Source organism: Miniopterus natalensis, chromosome 10, assembly GCF_054644295.1.
Source record: "Miniopterus natalensis isolate mMinNat1 chromosome 10, mMinNat1.hap1, whole genome shotgun sequence".
NCBI classification, from domain to species: domain Eukaryota; kingdom Metazoa; phylum Chordata; class Mammalia; order Chiroptera; family Miniopteridae; genus Miniopterus; species Miniopterus natalensis.
Window position 1 is genome coordinate 5,434,945 of NC_142090.1, and position 24,415 is coordinate 5,459,359.

Genomic DNA, 24,415 nt, shown 5'->3' on the forward strand with positions numbered 1-24,415 from the left:
TGCAGAGAATATGGTCATTCTACTAAAAAATAAGAAACTGGAAGGCAAAAGGGAAGGACGCCGAGTCTGCACTTGGGCTGGAAGCAGCGGCTCAGTCATCGGTAACAATCCCACAGCGGGACATTGTTATTAGTCCTGCCAGGTTGTTTCCATCTCATCCCAAACAGAGACCCGGGTGACGGCGTATCTCGCAGGTCTCAGACATTTCCTATTTCGTGGCTGACTTCTGTTTCTGTTTTTCATTCCCTTTCACTTCGTACTGACTTACTGCTTTCTCTCCATGTGTGTTTTGAATATTAAGAGTGTTGGCAACTAAAAAAAATATATTGCTTCTGTCAGGTTCAAGCACCTCGGTGCTGCACATCAGTAGTTTGTTCTCTGCTGGGAGACAGGCTGTTGGTCTCTTGTTTTGCTCCAATCTTTGCTGTTCTCACATATATAATATTTCAAGTACAGCTATGTCCCTGATGCCTACCACCTCACCTCATACAAATTCAGAAATGAGGCTGAAGAAGCCCAGGTGCTGGCTACCCTTTTAGTGCAGGAAAACAAAGATGGGTCCTTAAAAAATATAGTGTTATATGTAAATATTTAAAACATTATCTCTATAACTCTGATTATTTCAAACAAAGCTAATAAGGATACAAAGAAATGGCAAAGTTGGTATATACTTCTCAAAAATAAAATAGAGACGTGTCTGTGTTCTAAAATACCAGTGGGAAAACTTAAATTATGCCCTCTAACCAGCTCAAATATGATTCCAGCTTTTCTTAGAGAACAGGTCACGCGGGCAGGGAAGACGTGGAAAATAGGACAGTGAGTGATTTTAAAGTCAGGAGAGTTTGTTTCAAATGCTCAAATCTGCTGTTAGCTGCGGCCTTGGTCAGGAATCGAAACTTTCTTGAATTTCTTTAATTTACAAAACTGAATTTTGTTACTTCTAAATTCTTCCCTGGGGTTTCTGCAGGGACCAGAGGGGATGTTGGGTACACGCAGATGCATAAGACATAGGGCTGGTGTTAAGCTCACGCCCAGCGTCCTGGGGTCAGGAAAGTACGTCTACACCCCAATACTGCAGACTAAGTTCTGAGACAGACATGGAAACATGTGCACCTTGAAATAGGGACGGATACCTGTCTATCCATCAGTGACGACTGTTTAAAAAGGTGAAACCTGAACTCACTACCTAAGGACAAGCAACCTGCAAATGTTGAAGCCCTGGCCTGGCCGGGTGGCTCAGGTATTGGGAGCATCGCCCTGTGCACCCACCAAAAGGCTGGAGGCTCAGTTCTGGTCAGGAGACACACCTAGGCCGTGGGTTCAATCCCTGGTCTGGGTGCGTACGGGAGGCCAAAAGGATCGATGTTTCTCTCTCTCTCCCTTTCTCTGTCTCTAAAACCAATATAAAGCAACAACATATCCTTGGGTGAGGGTTTTTAAAAAAGAGTTGAAGCCCTGTATGAAGAATGATTGCACAATAAAACCTGGAGGCCAGAGAGAACTGCTCATAATTTAATACACTTTGGACATAGGTGTGGAAGGACTGGGGCGGGGGAAGTGGTGACACCCTCTGGCTTTCTGGCCTCCCTGGACTTGCTAAAGTTGCCAGCCCTCCCACAATGGGGAAGGTAATCCATTCTGCCCTCCTGCGCCTCTCTCCCGACCATACCATCCAAAAGCTCAGGTTACTCCTACTGGGAACCTATCTGACCCCACAGGAATGTGTAGCTTTATCCAAATGGAAAAGAACTGTCTCTAATATCATAGAGGCGTGAAGGCTACAGAAGCCTGTGGTTTCAACCTCTCTTTTTAGAAAATTAGGGGAGTCAACAATGTGGTAAAGTCCTCACTTAAGTACATCAATAGGTTCTATGACTTTAAACCGAATGGCGTTTAATGAAAATCAATTTTACCATAGTCTAACTGATAGAAACAAGAGTTAGTAAGTGCCTGGGGCATGTCATCAGTGTTATAATGAAACAACCCTGAACTAAAGGACATGACTGGAGGGCCTGCAGGACTTGTCAGTGCCTTACCAATGGAGCCTATATGGCTTATCTAGGGTTCCAAGCCTCAGCTGAGAGCCAAGCACAGCTAAGGAAACAAGGACACTCAGATCAATAAGCCACTGAGATACAGAGGCGCCAGAATCCCCAAAGCCTGTGTGACTGCATCGCTCACACACGCTCAGGCTCAAACTTTCCATTACAGAATAATTCACCCTGGAGGCAGAACGGCCTTCTGCCCGCTGGGGTCTGCGGCTGTGCGGGCGGCAGATATAACTCAGACAAGGATCCTCCAACAGATACAAAGGACGGAAATTCCAGAAGCCGCCGAGAAGCAAAACAAAGCCAAATGAAGGCCCACAGCGCGGATTCCTTGCATCGCCGAGGAAACAAAAAGAGCCGGGGAAAAGTAAGATGAAAGTGACCTTCGGGTGGAAACCTGAGGGATAAACTTCCTACCTTCTGTGTTTACATTTTAATGCCAAAGAGGCAAGAACAATAAAAGTAGACAGTCCTAAATGCCATGGTTTATGGCCGGCAGTATTCGTGTCAAACATACGCCTCCGTTTTAAAGCGAGGGACCCAGTGAACAGCCGGGTGCTCGTTTGCAGAGGAGAGAAAAGGCAGGATGCTAACAAAGGCTGGGCTGCTCTGAATTGTTATTAGTGGCAATATTTTTAGAATTCGCTTGGAATGCATGGGTATAAAGGGAGGTAATCTAATTTTTTTTTTTTTTTATTCTTCCAAAAGAAAATTGTGTGAAAAAGTCATTAATTTGCCCAAGGTATTAAGACAAGGGGCTATTCATTCTAATAAGTGTGACCTAACCAGGTTGCTAATAGAGCCATAACTAGATTAAATCTTTCCTATGGTCTTGGAAATAATTTGGTTGGGTTTTTGTTTTTTTTTCTTTCTCTTATTGAATGAAATAAGGGAAAGGAGGCAAATAGGCAAAAGCAGGGAGCTTTTTCTAATTATAGAAGAGCAGATACTGAAGTATGATACAGTCATTCATCTGGAATGGAGGAAATGTAATCATAAGGGTGAAGTATATTTTCACAAGTGCAGTTAGTTGGGCCCTACTCTGTCTAATAAATGGACCCTGTGCAGTGCCCCTCCGCGGGCAGAGTCCTTCATGGGTCGGCTGATGGGAGACTCCCAGACAGTGACATTGGACATGCCCTGCTCATTTCTAGCCTTTGTTTCTCTCAAAGGCTACACAGTGGTGCCACTGAAACACAGAATGTATTTCTCATGGGTTAGACACAAGATATAAGGACCCATAGAATGCGTCCTGTCACCTACAGGCACCTGTTAGCACCTGGATGCAGCGGCTCAACTGGGAGGCTCGTCTATGCAAAAAGCATCCTGAGATGAAGGGTGTGTTTTAGCAACTCAGCATCTCCATCCTGAGGGGCCTGTGTGGCAGTTTGCGGGCGCTGATACCATGGGGCCATTTCCCAATTGTTCTGCTTGTACGTTTCATAAAACTGATATTAACTTGTATTTATTTATCAATGATGATCATAATGTTTGCTACTATTATCTATTCTCTCTCACTGTCTGGACCACAGTTAGCTACATCAGTGATTAGATAACGTCTCATGTTTTGGAAACCGAAAAGTGTTAGGGAATATGCACTCTTAATTTAACAAGTCATGCAACGTAGAAGCAACGAGCACTTGAAGTTTAAAATTGGTAGAATAGCCCTGGCTAGTTTGGCTCAGTGGTTAGAGCATTGACCCTCAGACTGAAGGGTCCCAGGCTCGATTTCAGCCAAGGGCAAGGACCTTGGTTGTGGGCTCGAACCCCAGCCCTGGTCGGGGCATGTGCAGGAGGCAACCAGTCAACGTGTCTCTTTCACATCAGTGTTTCTCTCTCTCTCTCCCTTCTACTCTCTCTGAAAAGCAATGGAAAAAATATCCTAGGTGAGGATTACAAAAATACTCATTAAAAAAAATATTCTTTGAGAGCCACACACGTACAGTACCGTGTTAAGAAAGTGCTTTGAGGTTGTGTGAAGAACTGTTTTAGGATGAATACTTCTGCTATGCTACAAAGCATTCATTATAACTTCCCCACTTTCTTAGCAGAGATGTGAAAAATATTAAAGCCTCTCTTTGAATAAAATTAGCCAATATCAAAGGGATAATTAAACATTTAACCTACAAAACATACTATTGGTATATATTCCAGAATGGTTTAGAAAGAAACATTCAGCTTGTAAAAGCTTTATTGGATAAACGCCCTCTCCCAGATACCCTGGCTATTTGCAAAGCTATTAAATAGGAAGCATCTGTACCCATGGAGGTAGAAGTGACGCGGGTCACTAAGACCCTGCAGTGGTCCGTTAAAATCAAGACCAAGAAACTGTGGCTAATCTTGGTCCCCAGGTGAGGGTGTTCTGAGAACACAGGGTCCTAGAGGTGATCTTAGTCCAAGTTTCTCTTTTACTAATTTTTTAAAAATATGTTTTTACTGACTTCAGAGAGAGGAAGGGAGAGGGAGGGAGAGACAGAAACATCAATGATGGGAGAGAATCTTCGATCGGCTGCCCCCTGCACGCTCCCTACTGAGGTCCGAGCCTGAAACCCGGGGATGTGCCCTGACCTGGAATCGAACCGGTGACCTCCTGGGTCATGGGTTGATGCACGACCACTGAGCCACACCTGCTGGGCCCAAGTTTCTCTTTACAGAAGTGAGGTAACTGAGCAAATTAAACCAAGGGAGGAAGGGGCCCAAGATCTCTGCAAGGGCAAAGGGGAAATTTAGTCCCTCTAACTCTGCACCGCCTAATCTACAAAGATGTACTTATTCTGGACGTCTTCGCAAAATAAATATTTACTTAAATATATTTCTTTGCTAGTTCAGACGTGACGCTTCCCCATCCCATTTGCCCTAAACTTTATAAGGCAAGTACCAAATAGCATGGTTTTCAATATTGCCTGTAAGTAAAACTACAAGGCATATATTACAAAGATAGATTACAGATGTGTTAGTTGATGATCCTCAATTTTCCCATTCTTTTGGACAATCAACTGTTAATCCTGTGATATAAGAAGAGTGTCAGGAAGTTAATATCCCAGAGCCGTTCCACAGACTGCAGCGGCGGTTAATGTAGAAGCACCAATTCTCATCTGGCTCATGGTTTCCTCTCAGACAAATATGAAGATCTTTGCTACAAACCTAGCAGAAGAGCAATTTCCTTAAAATAATTAACTACCAGCTCTTCATCTCAAATGCCCCAAACCTAAATGCTCCCTTTTTCTAATTAACTCTAGTTCACTCCGCTAAACCCCAAATCATCTCCCATCACACTATTATCAAAGACCCATGGACACACTGTATTTCTAAGCATATTAAACAAACCCTACTAAAACCCTTAATGTACAGAGTGTTTGGCTAAGTTTTAGAAGAGCGCCTCCCAGACTGAAAGTGTGCTCTGCTGGCCCTAGAGATGCCCGTGATGAAGACACAGAGGGTCTCAGGATCCCCTAGACCTCCAAGCTCAGCATTTGCCTGGCTGACTTGACTGTGGCTACGTGCATTCTATGTGTGGGTGCAGAGAGCCCAGGAACATCACACACCTCGGGAGACAGTGTTCTGTGGGAAATGCTGCACAGCCCAGCATAGGTTTCTATGGGGGAGCACAAAAGAAGGGATTAGCATTCCAACATTATAAAATTTGATGCCACAGCAGAAAATAGCAATAGTATTTGCAAATGAAAAAGGCATGTCTAAGCAAATTATGAGCCATTTCCAGGCGGATCCAGTTTTAATATTCTATCATAACAAGTGTCAATCATACGAATGCATCAGGTATTGTACATTTAGTTTGTTAAAGCTTCCAGTGGAGCCAAAATTTTGATTTATATTTGAGAATTGAAGTTAAAAGAACAAATTAAAACATACTATAGAGTCAGATGGCAACTCTCATCCAATTGAAAAGGTGAAAACGAAGACCTACTGATGGCTTTAAAAGACATCATTTAAATATATATTTTTGAAAACAGAACTTATAGGGCTGAGGGGGGAAAAGAAACATTTTTTTAAAAAAAATATGTTTTTATTGTTTGTTTTTTGTAGAGAGAGAGGAAGGGAGAGGGAGAAGGAGAGGGAGGGGGAGAGAGAGAAATGTTGATGTGGGAGAGAAACATCAATCCGTTTTCTCTTGTACACTCCACAGCTGGGGACCGAACCCGCAACCTGGGCACCTGCCTTGACCAGGAATGGAACGAGCGCGCTCCTGGTGCACAGGGCGACACTCAGCCAACAGAGCCATGCCAGCCAGGGCAATAAACATTGTTTTAAAATTCTTCCTAATGCCTGGAAAATTTCTTTTTGGCTTTTCTGAAGAGCATAAAATTAATAAAGATTATATGGGACTCTATAAAATCTAATTCTAATGATATAAAGATAATAGGAACAAAATAACACTTTAAAATCACTGACAAACTCTTTTATTTGAATGGAAGGGAATTTAAGGTGAAAAGACTTGGGCGACATTTAAGTTGATGTGAAGTAGGGGTCTAATGATGTGAAACTCATTAAAATGTTTTTATCTTTCAATTATTCTATCACTTTTTGCTTAGACGATGATAGGGAAAACACACACAGTAGCGAATATACAAATTTTAGCAATCGCTTTTTAGGGACGCACTGTCTTAGTAATGACAAGGGTATTTCATTCAGTTGCTTTAAAACATTCATATCTGCATTAATTTTTGGAGTTGAGGGCAATTGATGGCAAAGAGACTGATATTTATGCAACACTTTTGGTAGATTATTTCATACGGTCTTCACCACAGCTCTGTTAAATTGTGTCATTGATTCATGTTAAAATATAAAGACTTCCAAGATTATTCTGATATAATTATTAATAGAACTCTCTCGCTGTCCAAAGTTCCTGGCCTAGGTGATAAATTATAGAGCACCCACAGGAATCAGCAGGCTGAGACGCAGAAAGTTTAAATAATTGACTAATGCCGTGCTCATCCCTGGCTGGTTCCATATTAGAGCCTAGTCATGCATGAAGACAAGGTGTTCCTGTCCCATGCCCAGCTCTGCCTGAGCGCCGGCGACACCAGCAGGTGCTTCCAGAAGACCGAGTCCAAGATGAGGAAGCATGGCCAGGCCAGCCGGGGACGTCCAAGATCCTGAAACGCCGCATTAGAAAGCCAGCCTTCTGCACATCCCTGCTCCCAGGGCTGTAGTCTGAAAAGGCCAACGCTCCCAGGAGAAGTAGCCCTTCGGCCAAGGAATTCATAATAAAGGGAAAATGCATTAGCAGGGAGCAGATTAAGAGACATACTGAGTAAAGGGCAGAGGCTGCCCAAGGGAAGGAGGGAAGGAGGGAAAGAGCGGGATAGGACATGCCCCCCTGGACAGAAGCTCAGCAGCTGGGAAGACGAGTCTATCTCACAATTGAGGCCTTGCTGGGATAGTCTAAGGAAAGAGCTCCCTCATGGAGGCCAAGGCTCCTACTCCATCCGCAGATGCTGGCTGCCAGCGGTGGGCGGCCAGGAACAGGACAGGGAATCGGGGGGAGGGGGAGAGGGCAGACCCCCGGCTCAAGGAGGGCCAGTGTCCTCAGGGAGGCACTGGGGTGGCTTTCCCAATTCATACTGCATCAGCTCCGGTTTTGGATTTAATAAGCTGTGACAGGTCCTTTTATTATTTAGAGCAGGAAAGGGGAGCCAGAATAGAAATAAGACAAGAAGGTACTTAAAAGCATAAAGAAGGGACATGATAATTCAGAGTGTCATAAAGGAGAGACAACTTTGCTTTCCAGCAGCCGCAGGGACAGACCCTCTGCAGAGCAGAGGAAGCGTGATTATTTGTGGAGCCACCTAGCAGCCTGCAAGAGGCGGTGCCACAATGTACTGGACGGGACCAGACATGTGACCAGAAGAAGAGGTTGGTATTATTGTTAATTACTAACGCTCCCGACCTTGGGCAACAGGAAGCAGAGAGTGATGAAAGCAATGACTTGACCAAGCCAAGGCATCAAGGCGTTGCGGCGGTGATGAACTTCAGTGGTGCTTTTTAAGGGAAGGTGAAGACCGTAGTTCTCTTTAAGATACAAGGGGGGACATTCAGGGACCTGCCCCTGTGGTCCTTCCTGATGTTTGTGATACAGCTATTCCCCCCAGAAGCGATCGTCAATTATGTGGCCTACAAATGCAACCTGTTCTCCCTGCCGGTATCAAAAATGAGAGAGATGAGCTGCTGGCCAGACAGCTAAGAAACTTTTGTTTTATAGTCTTTTGCTTTCGAAACAACTTTCTTTTCGGAAATGCACTGTATCTATAACTACAGATATGGAGATATAGGTACATATTCTAGAAACTAGAGAGAAGGCTATTATAGACACGTTCCTCCAATCCCAGCATCCAGGGTAAAATAAAGTTAATTTTGGATGGCTCACTGTACGTACATGAGTATTAAATAGCCAAGAAGCTCTAAATAACTGAAAGTGGCACCTTGTACTATTTTAAAACAAAACCTATTTTAATGTAACTTTCCTTAAATTGAGTCTAACAACCAAAAAACTAATGATGTTTCTTCACGAAAATATTAATTATAAAAAAACAAAGACAAATAAATCTGCTCTTAAAGTTAGAGCTTCTGTGGCCTCCTACTCTGAAAAGTTAGGGGGAAAACAGCACCCCTGCAATTCCCATAATTAGGTATTTTATACATTCGTGCATCTATAAAATGTATACTCTGTTCCACAACTGTAATTTCTACGTTGACTAGCCACAGGTATGTTTCAGTGAATTCACTGGCCAGCACCGATCATCTGGCCGTTTTTTCTTTCATTCATCTCACTGCTGGTCAGGCTGCAGGATCTATATTCTCAAAGAGGCTGTGGGCTCTACGTGCCCTGATTTGCCCAAACTCGCCGAGGTCAAAATGCATCCGTCGTATTTCCTCAGAAAACTGTCCTAAAAAACGTTTCCGTGAGTCCCTTTCTTCCTGCCGCAGTTGCTGGAGGCCTCTGGGCATCAGGCGGCTTCTTTTAGAGGAGCCCGCGCCCTCTGGACACCTAGGCCCGTGTGTCACCCCCTTATCCCCTCCTTTGTGTCCTGCCCTCATGGCCTCGCTCCAGGCCGTGTGAACCACACTGCTGGTTCCGAGACCCCGGCTCCTCACTTTGTGTTTCTGCGTCTACCTTACATTCTGGTGGTGGGGTCGGCGACGCTGACAGAAGACGGATGCATCCGAACATCTGCTCGTTTCACATGTACAAGCAGAGCTTTTGATGGTTCGGGGTAACTCAGGAGCCCCCGCATGCCCATGACCTGAGGACCAGCAGGCTGGACCAAGAGCAGCTGGTTAATGTTACTTTCAAATACCAGCTGGGCCTATTTAAATGCGCCCCCCCTTCCGTGCCCCTCTGCGCCCGTGCATCTGTGCCCACCTCCCTCTTCCTCCCACCTACCCTCTCTCCCTGGGCCTTTCTGAGTCCCTCAGTCCCCTTTCCTGATGCCACTTTTTCTTTCCTCCCCTTTCCTTCCGATTTTGGGTTTCCTTCCCCCCCTTTCTGCCCCTTTTGTTTATGTTTTTCCCTTCCTCCCTCCCCTGCCCCCTTCCCTCCCTCCCCTCCTTCCTGGCCTTCCCTCTATATTTATTCACGTTTATTTTTCCTGAAGCGCCTGTGATTTGAGTTTAGCGTTCCCTGTTGCACGGAATAAAAATGATGGTCTTTGTTGGTTAATTCTTATTAATCCAAGGAAAATACCGTGCTCTTTCCCCCTTTTAAGTTGTTGCTCATGGATATCTGCATGTGTCCCTTTGAAGCAAAAGGGTTTTAAGTTTCCGTCCTTAATCACCCTTTCCTGCCCTCTGCGCACCGTGGCCTACTTTGAAATTACCGTTTACTAATTAATACCATGGCTTTAAAGTTGAAAAAATGCATAACTGCTTTTTACGCAGCTGTAACACCAAAGTTAAATTCAGCGTACTGGGGGAGAAACTGCGAAGGGTCGTGATATTTTATGCTGTGTGTTCAACAGTAACTAAGTTGTATATTAATAAAGAGAAAAAAGCAGTGAGTACACAAATACTCTGTTTCGCACACTGTACACATATCTGGAATCAGCTCTTTTTAACTTCTCAGTGATTTCCTGATTAGTGAGAATTTCCTTAACACAGAATTGTTATGTCCTTCTGAATTCATTATTGCATGCAACTCCAAAAAACTCCTCCTGTTTCATTTATCATTTCTTACTTCTAGCCCAAATTTTCACTCCCAGATAGTGGCTGCAAAAGAGGGTTACGGTATCTTTGGGTCTGTTAATAGACGTAGGAAGAATAAATTTGGGTGCCTGCTAAGGGCTGCCATGAAGACATATGTTAGAACCACAGCTGTAAATACAGCATTTCTTCCTTCACACACTGGTTGACATAGGACAGGAGAGCGGCCTTACCCCCTCGCTTGTTGATCTTGGCGTAGCCCGGAGAATAGCTCGCGGACATGGAGGTGGAGCTGCTGAAGGCCACGTGGGAGAGCCCGGACACGAGGGGCTCATCACATTTTTCTGTAAAAAAAAAAAAAAGAGAGAGAGGCCATTAATAAAAACCTTTATACAACGATTGTTATGGTTTCTGTTAAAAATAGTTACCGACCGCAGCACAAATTTAAAAATCTATGATAGGACAATTTAGCAAACGATCAGAATTTAGGCAAGTCCACTATGACATCCCAACAAATCACAGCGATGGTTTAAACCACCTTCTGGTTTTCAAGGGTTATAACTACGGCCCGGTGCTTCACTGCCGAGGGCCTCGATTCGGACCTGCTGTCTCAGGACCGTGAGCGAGGGGGAGCTTGTTTACTGAACAGCCTTTGCACCCTGGCAGCTCCTGACAATCTTCATCAGAGGAGGAGAGGACTCCAAACACCGAGACTGGAGGAGGGGAGGCCGGGAAGACTCCTACCCAAACGAAAAGACTAAGAAATAGGCGTCAGGAAGGGGGAACACAATAATGCCCAACTTGAAAAGCATCTAAAATGCATCAGTTCCCATAGTTGAACAGTCAACCGTGCCGGTGCCAGGTGGTCCTTCCATTCCTTTCCTTGCTTGACTCCTACGATGCCGCTCAGTTTTTTGTGCTCCTCCCTCTGTACAAACTTGTTCCCCGAATCCTTTGATGGATCTTTCTCATTTTATTTACGTCTAAATTGTAAAGGACCCAGGACTCAGCCCTTGGGTTTCTTCTCCATCTACTCTCACTGCCCGAGAGGCTGCACCAAGGCCTGCGTCATCTCCTACTGGAACATCCCAAAGCTGCCACCGCTCACCACCTGGCCACCGGCCATCAGCAAGACCACAGAGCCTTCCTGCTTCCTCCCTTGTCCCCGTATCGCCCTTCTGAACATAGCAACCAAAGGGACACTATTAAAAATTTAAGGGGGACATGTCACTTCTGGGCTTAAAATATCCACCGGCTCCTGCTCTCAAGCCCTCGGAATAAAGTCCGACCCCCTCCAAAGGCCGCAGTGGCCACTGCGCCGGCCTCATCTCATTCCTGCATCCTGGTCCATGGCTGTCCAGCCACCATGCCTGCCCCCGCCCCCCCTCAGCCTTCACAGTGACTATTTCAGCTGCCACAAGGCTCCACCCTCACTCCTCCCAGGCTCTGCTCAATGTCACCCTTCCTCGCTGCAGACAAGCTTAAGTCCACCTGGGTGAAAGAGCATGAAGCTGCCACCATCACTCTCTGCACCCACAGCTGCCCCCATTTTCCTGCAGGGCACTGAGAGCCACCTGACACGTTATGTTTCTACTCATCTAATTGTTTAGCCGCTTGGGAGCTACATGGGAATAAAGTTTTTAATAGATTGCTTAATGCTTACACGAATGAATGAATGAATGAATGAATGAATGAATGAATGAATGAGTGACCTCAGCATCCTAGAGCACACTGTTCAATTACAATGTGGCGCAAAGTCCGATTCATAGAGAGATGCTCTTTAAGTCCCCGAGAAATGTCAGTAGGCGCCCAGTCCTCCTTTCAGTGGCGCAGAGATCACCCTGCATATTCTAGAATGGTTTCCAGCTCACATGTTTATAAACAGAAAAAAATATTAGCAAATGAAGGAATGAACGAACTAGTTTTCTTGCAAAGTCACTCAGGTGGAGTTATGTCCCCAATGATCATGGGGAAATGAATTATTATTCATTATCTCATCCCTCAAGTGGGTACAAATCTGAAGTTAAAATGAACAAATCCATCCTTATAAAACATTGTTAGATTTCTTATTTCTCTTAGGTGCACTGCAGGCGCCTCTGGGAAACATGGCATGTGCGTATGGATACGTTCCCCAGGAAGCTGAAGGTAAATGGATAAACACAGGAACATAAAATTTACTTATTTCTCTTTTTAAATGTTTTTATTGATTTTGGAGAGAGAAGAAGTGAGAGGGAAAGAGAGAAACATCAATGTGAAGCATCCATCTGTGAGAAGCTGCCTCCTTCACGCCCCTTACTGGCTGGAACCGAAACAGTGACCTTTTGGTTCTTGGGTCGTCCCTCAACCACTGAGCAGCACCAGCCAGGCTAAAATTTATTTTTAAAATATCAGCTCACAAAGCAGGTGTCTAAAGTGAAGAATTTCATATTAATTGTTTTCAAAAATGTATTATTCAGCCCATCCGACGTGGCTCAGTGGTTGAGCATCGACCTAGGGTCCAGGAGATCGCGGTTTGATTCCCGGTCAGGGCACATGCCCAGGTTGCGGGCTTGATCCCCAGAAATAAGAATATTAAAAATAAATAAATAAAATCTGTTATTCAGTATGCCCAAATAAATAAAACCTTGATGCCCTATCTCCTGCCACTTTGGAGTCTAACTTTTAATACTATTTTGTCACAGTTCTGCATTTAACTGGAGGAATGTTACTTCTAAAGCCCCCATTATATTAAGAGTTGCTGATGTTCATTCATTTCCCATTCATTCAAATATGCACCAAGCACCTATGCTGTGCCAGGCACAGAAAATGTAGCAACAGATGAACTTGATAACTTTCCTGTCCTCGTGGAATTTAACGTTTTCGTGGAAAGAAAGAGACTAAAAAGTAAAAGGGAAATTTATATTATGAGATGGTGATAAATACTACAGAGACCTTAATATGAAAGAGGGGCAGGGAGTTTTGGGGTGCCTGGAGGTTGAGGGGGTTGCTACCTAGAAAAAAAAGCCTCTTTCGTCAGGTGACATTGGAGAAATGATCTGAAACAAATGAGGGCTGAGCCCTGTCAGAAACCCACAGCATCGTGCTGGGAGAAACTTCCTCAGTCCAGACCTGCTCCATAGGCTGACAATGAGTCATGCATTTTCCAAAAGCCAGCATTCAATGCATACATATTGTGACAGAGAAAGTAATTAAAATAGAGTTGATGAATAATTGATTAAATGACCCATTAGCTAAATTTAAATTTAGAACATAAATAGAACATTTCTAAAACCTGAAGATAGTTTATCCATATTACATTTTTTTAAAAATTTGACTTTGGGAACAAATCATCCTAATACCAAAATTTAAATTTAAAACTATTTTTTTTAAATCATATAATTCATAACAAAATTAGAATAAAATTGGGATCATGAAATCTAAGAGCAAATAAGAGATTATCTGGATTTTTTGTAAAAGATGGCAGTAAAATTATTATCAGAATGTAGGCACTAGCAATCTCACATTCTAAGCTGAGACTGAATTTATACCCATATAATAACCAAAACTGCTACATGTGCTGTATGTTTTCTTGAAAGACTTTGAATTACATATATTTATTGAGATTTTACTCGATGCCTTGTACTGTTCTAAACATGCAGCATATAAAACTAAAATATGTACCATTTGACCTTTTCTAGAAAAAGTTTCCCAAACTCTGGTCCAGTATAAAAAAATATTCCAGGTAACCAGGAAGGATACTGATTAGTGATCACTTATGGCATCAAATAATGTAGAAATAATAATAGAACCTAAAGAAGTGAGGACTATAGTGGAAAGAAGGTTAAAAATAGTCTAGAAAAAAGGAACAGCTTAAGCAAAATCACGGAGGCCAAACGGGTATGACATTTCCCAGAGACGGCTGCCATTCCACTCCATGCAGGGACATGGTGCCATATTGACTATTACGATGAACCATCCAGTTTTATTTCCAACTGTAACAATAGTTATGACACGTTCCACAGTCCAAAGAGCCAGCTCGCTGTAGTGTTAGAACACGTGTCTCAATATTCTGCAGATATTAAATGCTAGGAAGTCAGGCAAATTCCTGCAGAAAGTTACAATTTTTATAAAGCAGGGAGGGAGGGAATGCAAACATTTGAAATAATTTAGTATTGTATTTTCCCGTACCGGGATGTCTTCCAAAACCGCAGCTACACAGCGACGGCAAATATTTGGTCTCTGGTGAAGTTCCCTTCCAGAGAATCTTGGATGAAAACTGGAGGAGCAGATGGGCCTTGAGTTTTATTTTCAAGTAATTTCAGTCAATCAGGAAGGCAGAGTAGCTGTAAGAATTCTGTTCTAATTCAATAACGGCTATTCCCTTTCACCTAAGGGAGGTGGGGTCTCTATTGACAAGGGACACGGGCAGGAATCTGCAAGGTCAAAGGATGTCAGAACCCATAGAACGGACATTAGAGATGGCATTCAATCGTATCGCTACTTAAAATAATGTAAAAATTTCACAACGATATCTTTTAAAACTATAGCACTTAAAATACGTGTTATATCACACATTTGGAAACATAAACCCAATACAAAGAAAAAAAAATAAGAAGAGCAAATGACTCCAGAACCAAACAGTGCGATCAGGACAGGAGCTCTAGCAGCATCCTCAGCTGCACCTTCGGGAAAAAGCTATTAAGAAAGCACATTCTCGGTACAATGCAGCACTTAATGGTCTCCTTATGTCCTGTGCACTCAGCTCCTCACTTTTGAAGCTGGAACGTCTCTGCCTCGGGTTTTATGGCTGTTTTCCTCCACAGTCAGGACAAATTTAAGAGTCCAAACCTCCCTCTACACTCTCCGGTTCCAATCAATGCTCTTGATGGCCAAAACCATCTTGAATTTCAAGTTGAACGCTCGGCCTCCTTTCCTTCCCTAGCTCCCCTGGAGCACCTCAGGGCTTCCAAGAGATGCTCTGCCTTCCTCCCAGGTTCCTTTCAGGGCCGGAGGCCCCAGGACTGCACGTTGCCCCCTGTTCCTGAGTTTCCACGCTCTGCCCGCCCGGCCACGTGCCTGCCTATCGCCGACCGCTGCATTCGCCAGCCTGAGGGTGCAGCTCCCCCTGAACCCCCCTAACGGGCACGGGGCCCGACTGCAGCTTCCTGCGCTCCTAGAGAGACCCTGCTCGTGGCTACACTGCTCCAGGGACGCTGGGAAGCTCCTTGGGCGGAGGAAGTGCGATTTCCTGGCCAGCCTAACGGGGAGTCTCGGGCTTTGAATGAAGAGGAGACCCAAGTCACGACGCAGGTGCTCCCCGAGTGATCGCCGAGATTAATGAAGCCGGCGACGGTCTTCACGAACTACAGGCAGCCATGCTCTGACCACGGGGAGGCTGGCGTGGGACCTGGTGCGGCCGTATTCCAGAAACTTTACTCCCAAGATTACGATTTCTATTTTATTTTTCTATTTCCTTTTCAAGAAAGAAGGGAGGGAGGGAAGAAAAAAAGCAAGGCATAGCACTAATAATACCTTCACAACCTGCTTCTGGATAGCTGTGGCAGGCCCACTATTTTTACCCCCCATAAACCTGGGCTGCTGGTCAGGTTTATGGGGGGTATTTTCGAGCACTTCGAAAATACAGAAGTATTTTCTTTCCATACACTGAGAAATGTGGTGCTCTGTCTTTTCTCAACACTCATTACCTGAGTAGGCGCTGTGTCTTCCACCTCTGAACTTGGCTAACTTTAGCATTCTATCAAAAATCAAAAACCAACTTAGATCATTCCACATGGCATCTGTGGAGACCTCGTAGCCCAATAGCTTTTTTAAGGGTGTGTAGTAATCATATCTGAAAGCCACATTTTCTTTAAATTTAATAATTTATAGAACCAAATATTCAAGTATTGTATTAATTCTTCAATAATATGTGAAAATACAGGAAATAGAAATGGGACATTCTCTTCCAATATTTTTTATAAAATTTTTGGCACAGTTGAGATCCGTATTTTTACCTTACCATTGTCTAATACATATTTTCTCAGGGTAATAGTGACTTTCAGAGGTAGCATTAGCTTGAAGTTGCCCCAACATGAATGCAGAGGGAGAGAGAGCATGCCCCTCAAGGCCAAAAGATCTAGGTTTTATCTCCATCAGCATGCATTTGGATGATTTAATCTAATTTTATCTTATCCACAGTCTCCTCAGGTTTTCCATGATTCCAAAAGTCTTTTTCCATAGCAATAGAAAATAAACTGTTTAAAAAAATCAGTGTTACAGGAGTATATTAGAAAAACTGCTCTCCTTACGGCAAAAAAATCACTGAATCCAACTCGTCTATTTTATGTGTCTTCCCTTCCATGGGGTAAGAAAAAATCTGACCACTTCGATGTTATTAGGAGACGTGCGGAGCCGGGGAATGAACCCAATGCGACATAAATAGATTTTATCCGAAGGGAGTCTAGACATGGAGTGTCCTCGAAATACAGACCTTAAAAGCACAGACTCACATCTTTTTTGTTGTTGTTGCTGTTGTTAATCCTTATATGAGGATATTTTTCCCATTGATTTTTAGAGAGAGTGGAAAGGGGGGAGAGAGAAATCTGGATGCAAAAGAGACATATTGATCGGTTGCCTGTCACCCGCCCTGACCAGGGCTGGGGATCTTACCTGCAGCCCAGGTCCATGCCCTTGACTGGGGATTGAATCTGCGACCCTTCGGTGCCTGGGCCCATGCTCTAGCCACTGAGCCACACGGGCCAGGGCTAGATTCATACCTTTTAACTAAAAGGAAGAGCTTCCTGAAGCTTTAAATAGGGGCTGGAAGGGAAAACCCCACACACTCAGCCGCCCGATGCATATGCCTACCTCCAATAAGTAGACTTTCAGCAAAGTACATCAAATCTATTCCACCGATTCACGTAATAAATATTTATTGGGCACTTATTTTCTGCTTCAACCTTTAGCCCCTTAAAATCCATTTTCTTCCCAGTAGCCAGATGGATCTTTTAAAAATGGAACTCAGGTTATTCCAGGTCCTGACAGCCTCCCATTTAGTATGAAATCCAAACGCCACAAAGCCTGCGATGTGCCAGCCTGAGTAACACTGCGCCGTTTCATCTCGCGGTTCTCCTTTGGGTCGCTAAGCTCTAGTTTCACTCTCCTTTCTCTCTTTTTCAGACACACCAAGCACACTCCTTCTGCCCAAAGACCTTTCCACCCTCCCTGTGCCGTCTCCCCTTTTCCTGGCCCATTTATCTACGTCAAGCAACTCACTCTCTGCCTTCACACCCTCCAGACATCACTTGCTAATCAATCGCACCATTTCATTTTGCTCATAGCACCAAACACAATCTAAAATTACCTTGTTAATTTTTTTAAAACTTGTTTATTACTTTTTATTTTCCTCTTTGAGACAGTGATTTCACTATCTTTGGATGTATACCTGGCAGTGGGATTGCTGGATCCCATCGCAATTCTGTTCTACAAATTACACTTTAAGGGTTTTCCTTCGCTTTCATTTTTTTTTCTTTTGAAACGGGTATCCTATTTTGAAACAAAAAGTAATGGTCACAGATTCAACCTTATGGATACGCATTAGCATCTTGCAAGGAATTAGGACTTGGTTAAAAGGCAATAACTCCAGTTACTGTGAAATGTGAGAAGCCTTCAAGGAAATCTAAGGGCCAAATCGATTTCAATAGACAATAGAAGTTTCAATCTACTTTGTAACTCACAATCCTGGCCTAATTCTTATGTTTCTGTGCAGCATCCATGCTCTCTGATTCCACCTCTAGAAAATAGTTTTTTTCTCATAGGAAATATTGATTGATTGATTGATTGACTAAAAACCATAAGAACAGGGCATATGCCTGGATTGCTGAGCTTCTATTCCTGGGGCTTAGGAACCTGCCCTGCAGCACGAATTTCACGAAGGTTGTTGAATCAACGAATTACTGACAACTGTAAATAACAAGTCCATCTAAAAGTGAGCAAATAGGGATGTATTCGCTTTACCTGAAGGATACTTCTGCATTTTTCCATTTTTAAAAACTGCTTGTATAAGGAGAGTTGGCTTTGCCCCGCGAAGCGATTCAGAAACCTCCCTCGCCTGTATCCCTCACGGGAAACACACCTCGCTGACCCTGATCAACTCAAAATGAGCTGCACTTCGGAGCCCTTGAATTACGCAGAGGGTTTGTCTCTACCATCAGGACATACCTCCAGAACTTTAACAGGTCTTGGCTCCAGCAATGTTTTTGAGAGTTAAATCTATCGGCTTTTCCAGGCTAGCACTTTTACATCTCTTTTGTTTGTTTTCAATTTATTTTATTTTTCCCATCACCATTTGGCCCCTCTGTGCCCTCCCACCTCCGCCCCTCACCCCACAGTCGCCACACGGTTGTCCCTGTCGATGAGTGTCCTCTCTCTCTCTTTTTTGATCAATCCCTCCAACCCCCCAATACCTCCCACCACCAACCAGAGCCGCCAGCCTGCTCCCTATGAGCCTGTCTGTTTTGCTCGGTAGTTCAGTTTGTTCCTCGAATTCCACATATGAGTGAACTCATATGGTCCTTGTCTTTCTCTGATTGGTTTGTTTTCAAAAGCACCTAAGACTCTGGTCTTTCTAATAGCACAGTTTTATTGAAAATCGATTGTGATAAGTATCTGTTTCTATGTTGATCTCCCTGCTATGTGCTGATCTCTTCCCGAAGGGGACTTCCTCCCATCCTCAATAGGTGGAAAGTAGAGCACACAGTAGGTATTCTCCATATGCTTTGCAAAATGTTGAACATGATCGGCATAGAAGTGAATGACAATGAATAAAGTCAATGCTATTACCTTAAAAAACATCAGATCATCTTTCTTTCATTTTTCCTTTTGGTTGGTCCAACAGCTATGCTCCGAAAAATATTTAAAATATAGCTGGAAAATCAGTCACATTTGCAAGAATCTTGGTTGTAAATCAAACAGGAAATTGTCTGGTCTGCATGGACCAAGGGCAAATCACTTCGAGACTTGTAGTTCAAATTCTGCCGGACATTTAACAGCTGCAGCATATTTCTGACAGATGGTCTAACAGATGAATCCATTTCAAATTATCTACTGAACTGTTATATACTATAAAAAAAACACGCACACCCCAAAACAGATTTGTGAGGCTTGGAAAATAATAACTTTCTGCCTCCTCTAAGTTGAGCTTCTAATTTCATAGAACTAAAACCGATCGCTCAAAATAATAAAAATTAATTTTTACCCTCTGTGTCGTCTAGAAAAGTTTTGAAAACTTAATTCATATCACTTTATGCAAAAAGCAGAAGTGACATTCCAAGATGGAATGGACTGCTTGTCCTAGAACCAGGCAGAGGTTTTCATCTCTGAAACGATGGTGAGAGTGGTGTCTTTTTTTTTTAAGTCAAATTCTGCAGTCTCATAAGGAGCCCGAGCTACCAGCGCTTTTAATAAACCGATGACTTGAAGAGTGTCAAGGTCAACTGCAATGTGACAAAATGAACCTGAGCACTCGGGACTTTCACCCGCAATCTCTCCACGGTTGAGGCTTTTTTGGATTGAGGTTCGTTGGTCCACTGGTAAGTGTCTCAGTTTTTGACTGTCTTGTTTCATTAATCAGCTAATTCAATGACAAAATTTAACAACAGATGCAGCGTAGTTATTGACAACCAAGTCTATTTCCTGGACTACCTGACCCGCATTTTACTTTTCAATAATTGACTAAAGTGCTACAGAGAGAAACATCCCCCGTGGTCCTGCCTGGTCACGACGGATCAGGTCACACATGCAGCTGGTTCAAACCCAAACGCTCTCGAGTCCACAAAGCCACGCTGCAGAGTGTTTAATCGACAATTACTTATGGTAGTTAAATCAAAGAAGTAGGACATCAAATGGTATTTGGTATAGGACCTTAATTTTTTTTGACGGGTACATTTATGGATAAAGAAATGATAGAAAAAATATGTAAACCAAAATTTAGGGTTATAATTCTAACTAATTCCAATCAACATTTTTCCTTCAATATTTATAGCAAGAGAAATGAAATGGGAGAATGTTTAATCCCCTGGGCATAACTTCATTTTCAGAAAATTAAGGATTTATTTAAAAAATACCATTGGTTTATCTTAATTAGTCTAGCATTGGTGCATTTATCCAAACCTTCTTGAGCTTATTTAGGTTTCCAGTCTCATGCTGTCATTTGAAGTGACAACTTCCAAGCTATTCCCTTGCATCTCCCGGGAGTCTAATTTGATTTTCCGAGTGTGTTCCTTCAGCGACACGGGACCGAGTATCAGCTACAGCGGGAGGAAGCTGCACCTTCGCCCATTAAGGCTCATCCTGTAGTTGGCTGATTATGGCCAATTGAACGGTTATTGGAAGGGACTGGCAGGCAGGGTGAGGGCGTTGTTGGAGGTGTGTTCTGGAAACGAGACATCAGAAGGGGTACGGGGGCCGGTGAGTAAGCCGATGGCGATGGCCTTACGACAGGAGCAAGTTGCAACAGACATTTTGGAAGGTGACTGAGATGAGCTTCCAAAGGGGTGTGCAAGGTAATAGAGGGACCAGAGGCAAAATCACCGAGATGTCTAACCAGGGGGCCCACAGAGTGGTGGTCGTTCAGAGAGCCAAGGCCATGAAGCACGGTACTGGGGTAACCTGCTTTCACCATTTATTAAGACAAGACGCTTGACTCCTACAAGAGCATGTGCCAAGATGATATCTTCACGCTCAGCTGGTTTCATGCTTTTAACTAAAACCACCAGTCGCAGGTTCTATCAGTCACTTGTTGAAATAAGAAAGTTTGCTTAACCAGGGGATGGAAGACAAGGATCGTAGCATCTGCAAAATCCCCCGAGGACATTTAAGATTCTCGCAGGCCTTCTGAAAGCCAGAGCTATCAGCCTTTGCTTTCACATCTACGTATTAACTTGCAAAGCTTCGCCTCTTTCAGCAGCAGGAGGCATAGCTCCGTCAACTGATGGTCGGTTAACTCGGAACCCTGGTTCAGGATGAGTAAGCTGGGAACGGAACACAGCCGCGCCCTGAGGCCTCCCCATGTCCCATGTCCCGCTTCCCATGGACCTGTCCTTCAACTTCTTTTCTTACCACACTTCTTTCCAATGCCTCTTGCCTTCAGCACATGCAAATTTCCCTATGTCAGGAAGAAATGCTTTCTATGTCCCTGCTGACCCTTCCTCTCAGAGCCAGGCCCCCTCAACGAAAGTTCTGTATTCCACCATGAAGGGAATGTCCTGGGAATTTGGGGGGAATCTAAAGATAAAAGCATGGTACATCGGGTTTCAGGATGCATCCCATTCCAAAGAAAGTCGCTTGCTTTGATATATAGGGTGTCCCCAAAAAATGTATACACACTTTGAATGATTGATTATACAGTCAGTGTTTATGAGCATACAATTCATTTTCAAAATTTAAAAGAATCTGCAGAAATGAATAATTTTTTTCGTTTATGTCAATGTCTGTTTTCAAACTGATGACTATTCTGATCCAGGTTCTGCTGAAAACATGAAGCGATGGAATCAGGAATCATTCCATTCATCGACTGTTGCTGGTTTTGTATTGTCAACTTTATCTTTTTATGTATCTCCATAAAAAAAAAATCTAGTGGGACTTTAGGATAAATTTTCTTTGTTCAAAGCTCAGTCTGGCTTCACCCATTATTTCAAATCAGTTAAACCTGAAAAGGAGTGAAACTGAGTTATCAGCTGTTAAAGTGTGTGTACTCCACACACTTTGAATAATTATAAAGCCGGTGTTGGTATTTCAACTGCGTTTTCAAATTTCCAGTGGCATTTTAGGATGAATTTCCTTTGTTCAGAGCTTCGTCTGGCTAAAAAGAAGGAAACATCAATTGAGCGGTCAGCTGTTAAAGTGTGTATACGTGTTTTGGGGGCACCCTGTATATTTCTTTGATAAAGTTTAAATTCTTAAACAAAGCAGTTTTTTTTTTCAGAAGGCTTCTATGCAAAAGGCAAAAAAACCACATACCCAAAATATAAGAAAACAGAAACAAAATAACTCTTGAAATACACACATGTAGAGAGGTGTGTGCTTATTTTAGGTGGAACATGGGTCAGAAGAGACCGATGGGATCATTTTTGCCACTGTTTCCTGCGGTGAGTGGCAATGGAGGGGGCTCTTCCAGCAGGAGGGTTTTGACATAAGCAGACAGGGGCAAAAACTGAAGTGTGGTCTTAAATAGGCACGGACAGAAGAGAGTCAAGTTCAGAAAATTCAGGTCAGGAATGGCAGCATTAGAAAGAAAGACAGGTAGAGCCAAGAAAGCAGCGACCAGAGCCCCCGGAGGCCAAGACCTCAGCCCGACTCCTGAGGACCAGCCCTGGGAGACCTCTCCCACCTCCATGGCTCTTTTCCCAGCCTGGTGGCCACCAGAAAAGCCCTATAAGCTTAGGGATTTTCCATAATTAAAAGATCTTTCTCCTTCCATAGAAAAAAAAGGGAAACCAGGAGCAAGCAAAGGCCCATACATGAGACTAATTAGAGGCGACCCAAAGTAAGTTTGACTCACAGGCCAGGCGCACTTGGAAAGTGGTAAGAAAAGGGGTTCAGAAGTATTTAACAGTGTGTTGAGCCTTGAAAACTACACAGACTATTTCCAATCTCCTGCAGAAGGGAATCGAGAACAATTAAAGGTTTCTGAACAGAAAAATCACAAGAGTGAAAACACAGGGACCGTTACAAACATAAGCTGTGTTTGACTATTAAGCTTCTTTAGAGAGGAACATACCCAGAGCAAGAAGTCCAGCTGGGGAAAGAAAATGCACCTTGAGAAAACCACATAATCAGAAATAAACAGGAAACACGACACGCCCATCTACAGAATTGTGTGTCGCCGACGTGCGCACAGCTACCAAGAGATGAAAAAGTTGTGGGCCTTGCATTTTGACATGAGGCAATAGCAGTGAAATAGAAACGAGGCACAGACGTTCACGGCCATCCTAATGGAGAGAAGCCCGCAGTCTTACGGAAACAACCATCGCTGTCCCAACACACCTACGCTTTTACAGAGCTGGCTTCCCAACAGGGTTTAGAAAACCCACGTGCTAATTTCTGTTCAGTCTCCACCTCCCATGAGTAAGTCACCCATTCATGTTGAGTCTCGGTTCCCCATCTGTAAAGCAGGAATATTGGGCATGAGACCCACAGGGCCCCTTCCGTGGCTGACGTTCCTGGATTCCACAATGTCATAAGATGCTCACAAGATTACACAACTTTTAAAAGCTAGCCTATCCCCTACCATCAAAAAGGCGCTTTCCTAATCACTTCTCGTTTATACACGGTGTCCCCCCAAAATGTGCCCACACGCTTTAAATAATTATAAAGACAGTGTTTATTCAAATACATTTCATTTTCAAAACTGAGCTGTCAGCTGTTAGAGGGTGCATACATTTTTGGGGACACCCTGTATAAAGAAATTAAACATATTTCAAGGAAGTCACAAACCAGATCTCAGCGCTGGAATGGACCGATAGCAAAGAGAGAAAGGTAATTATTTGGCAGTTTCACCCCTGGGCTCTGGGCTGACAGTACTTATGGGGAGCTAGAGGAACCATCACAAGTAATAGGTAACGACACTGCCCCCCCTTGTCAATAAAGCCCAGGAGGCGCTGCCAACCCTGCTCATTTGAACATACGCAGATTTTCAAGACACTGACACTCAATTCATAGCACATGCGGCTCATCCCGCGGTCTTATCATCACGATCGTTGTTTTTCATGAGAAATATCTATCGGAAGGAATCCGAGCGACCGTCCCAGAGGTTCACGTTAATCGCACAGCCCTGAGAGGAATTTTGCCTCCCGATTACCTTCTTCAATCACAGTCTACAGTGGCGAGTCCACGAACCGGGGGCGCGCTACGAACAGCCAGCAGCCAGGGCCCTTCCGCCTCATGCGGGGGGCAGTCCTGCAAAATGAATATTGTGGGAAAGAGCACTGACCGTTTGCATTACATCTATTTGTTTATGTAACAAAATATCATATTTGTAAAACAAATGTTCAGTGCTATTTAAGAATATTTCCCTATTTGTTATCATAACGTGCCTTACGTGGTAGCCCAAAAATTCAAACACGCAAAGAGTAGGAAAATACAGAGAGTGAGAGCATGGGCCTGGATTCAGAGCTGGGATGCCTACAACTGCATTCTGGTCTACTTCTCAATAGTAGCATTTTTGGATGCAT

General features: G+C 43.6%; 1 protein-coding gene across 1 annotated transcript in view; it reads right to left on the reverse strand.

Moving 5' to 3' along the window:
* CNTNAP2 (contactin associated protein 2) overlaps nt 1-24,415 on the reverse strand; it is a 1,301,514-nt gene that overhangs the window by 855,995 nt on the left and 421,104 nt on the right. The window contains exon 2 of the mRNA XM_087820965.1: nt 10,439-10,549. Within this exon, the coding sequence (XP_087677091.1) occupies nt 10,439-10,549 (111 nt within the window). The remainder of the gene's footprint in view (nt 1-10,438; nt 10,550-24,415) is intronic.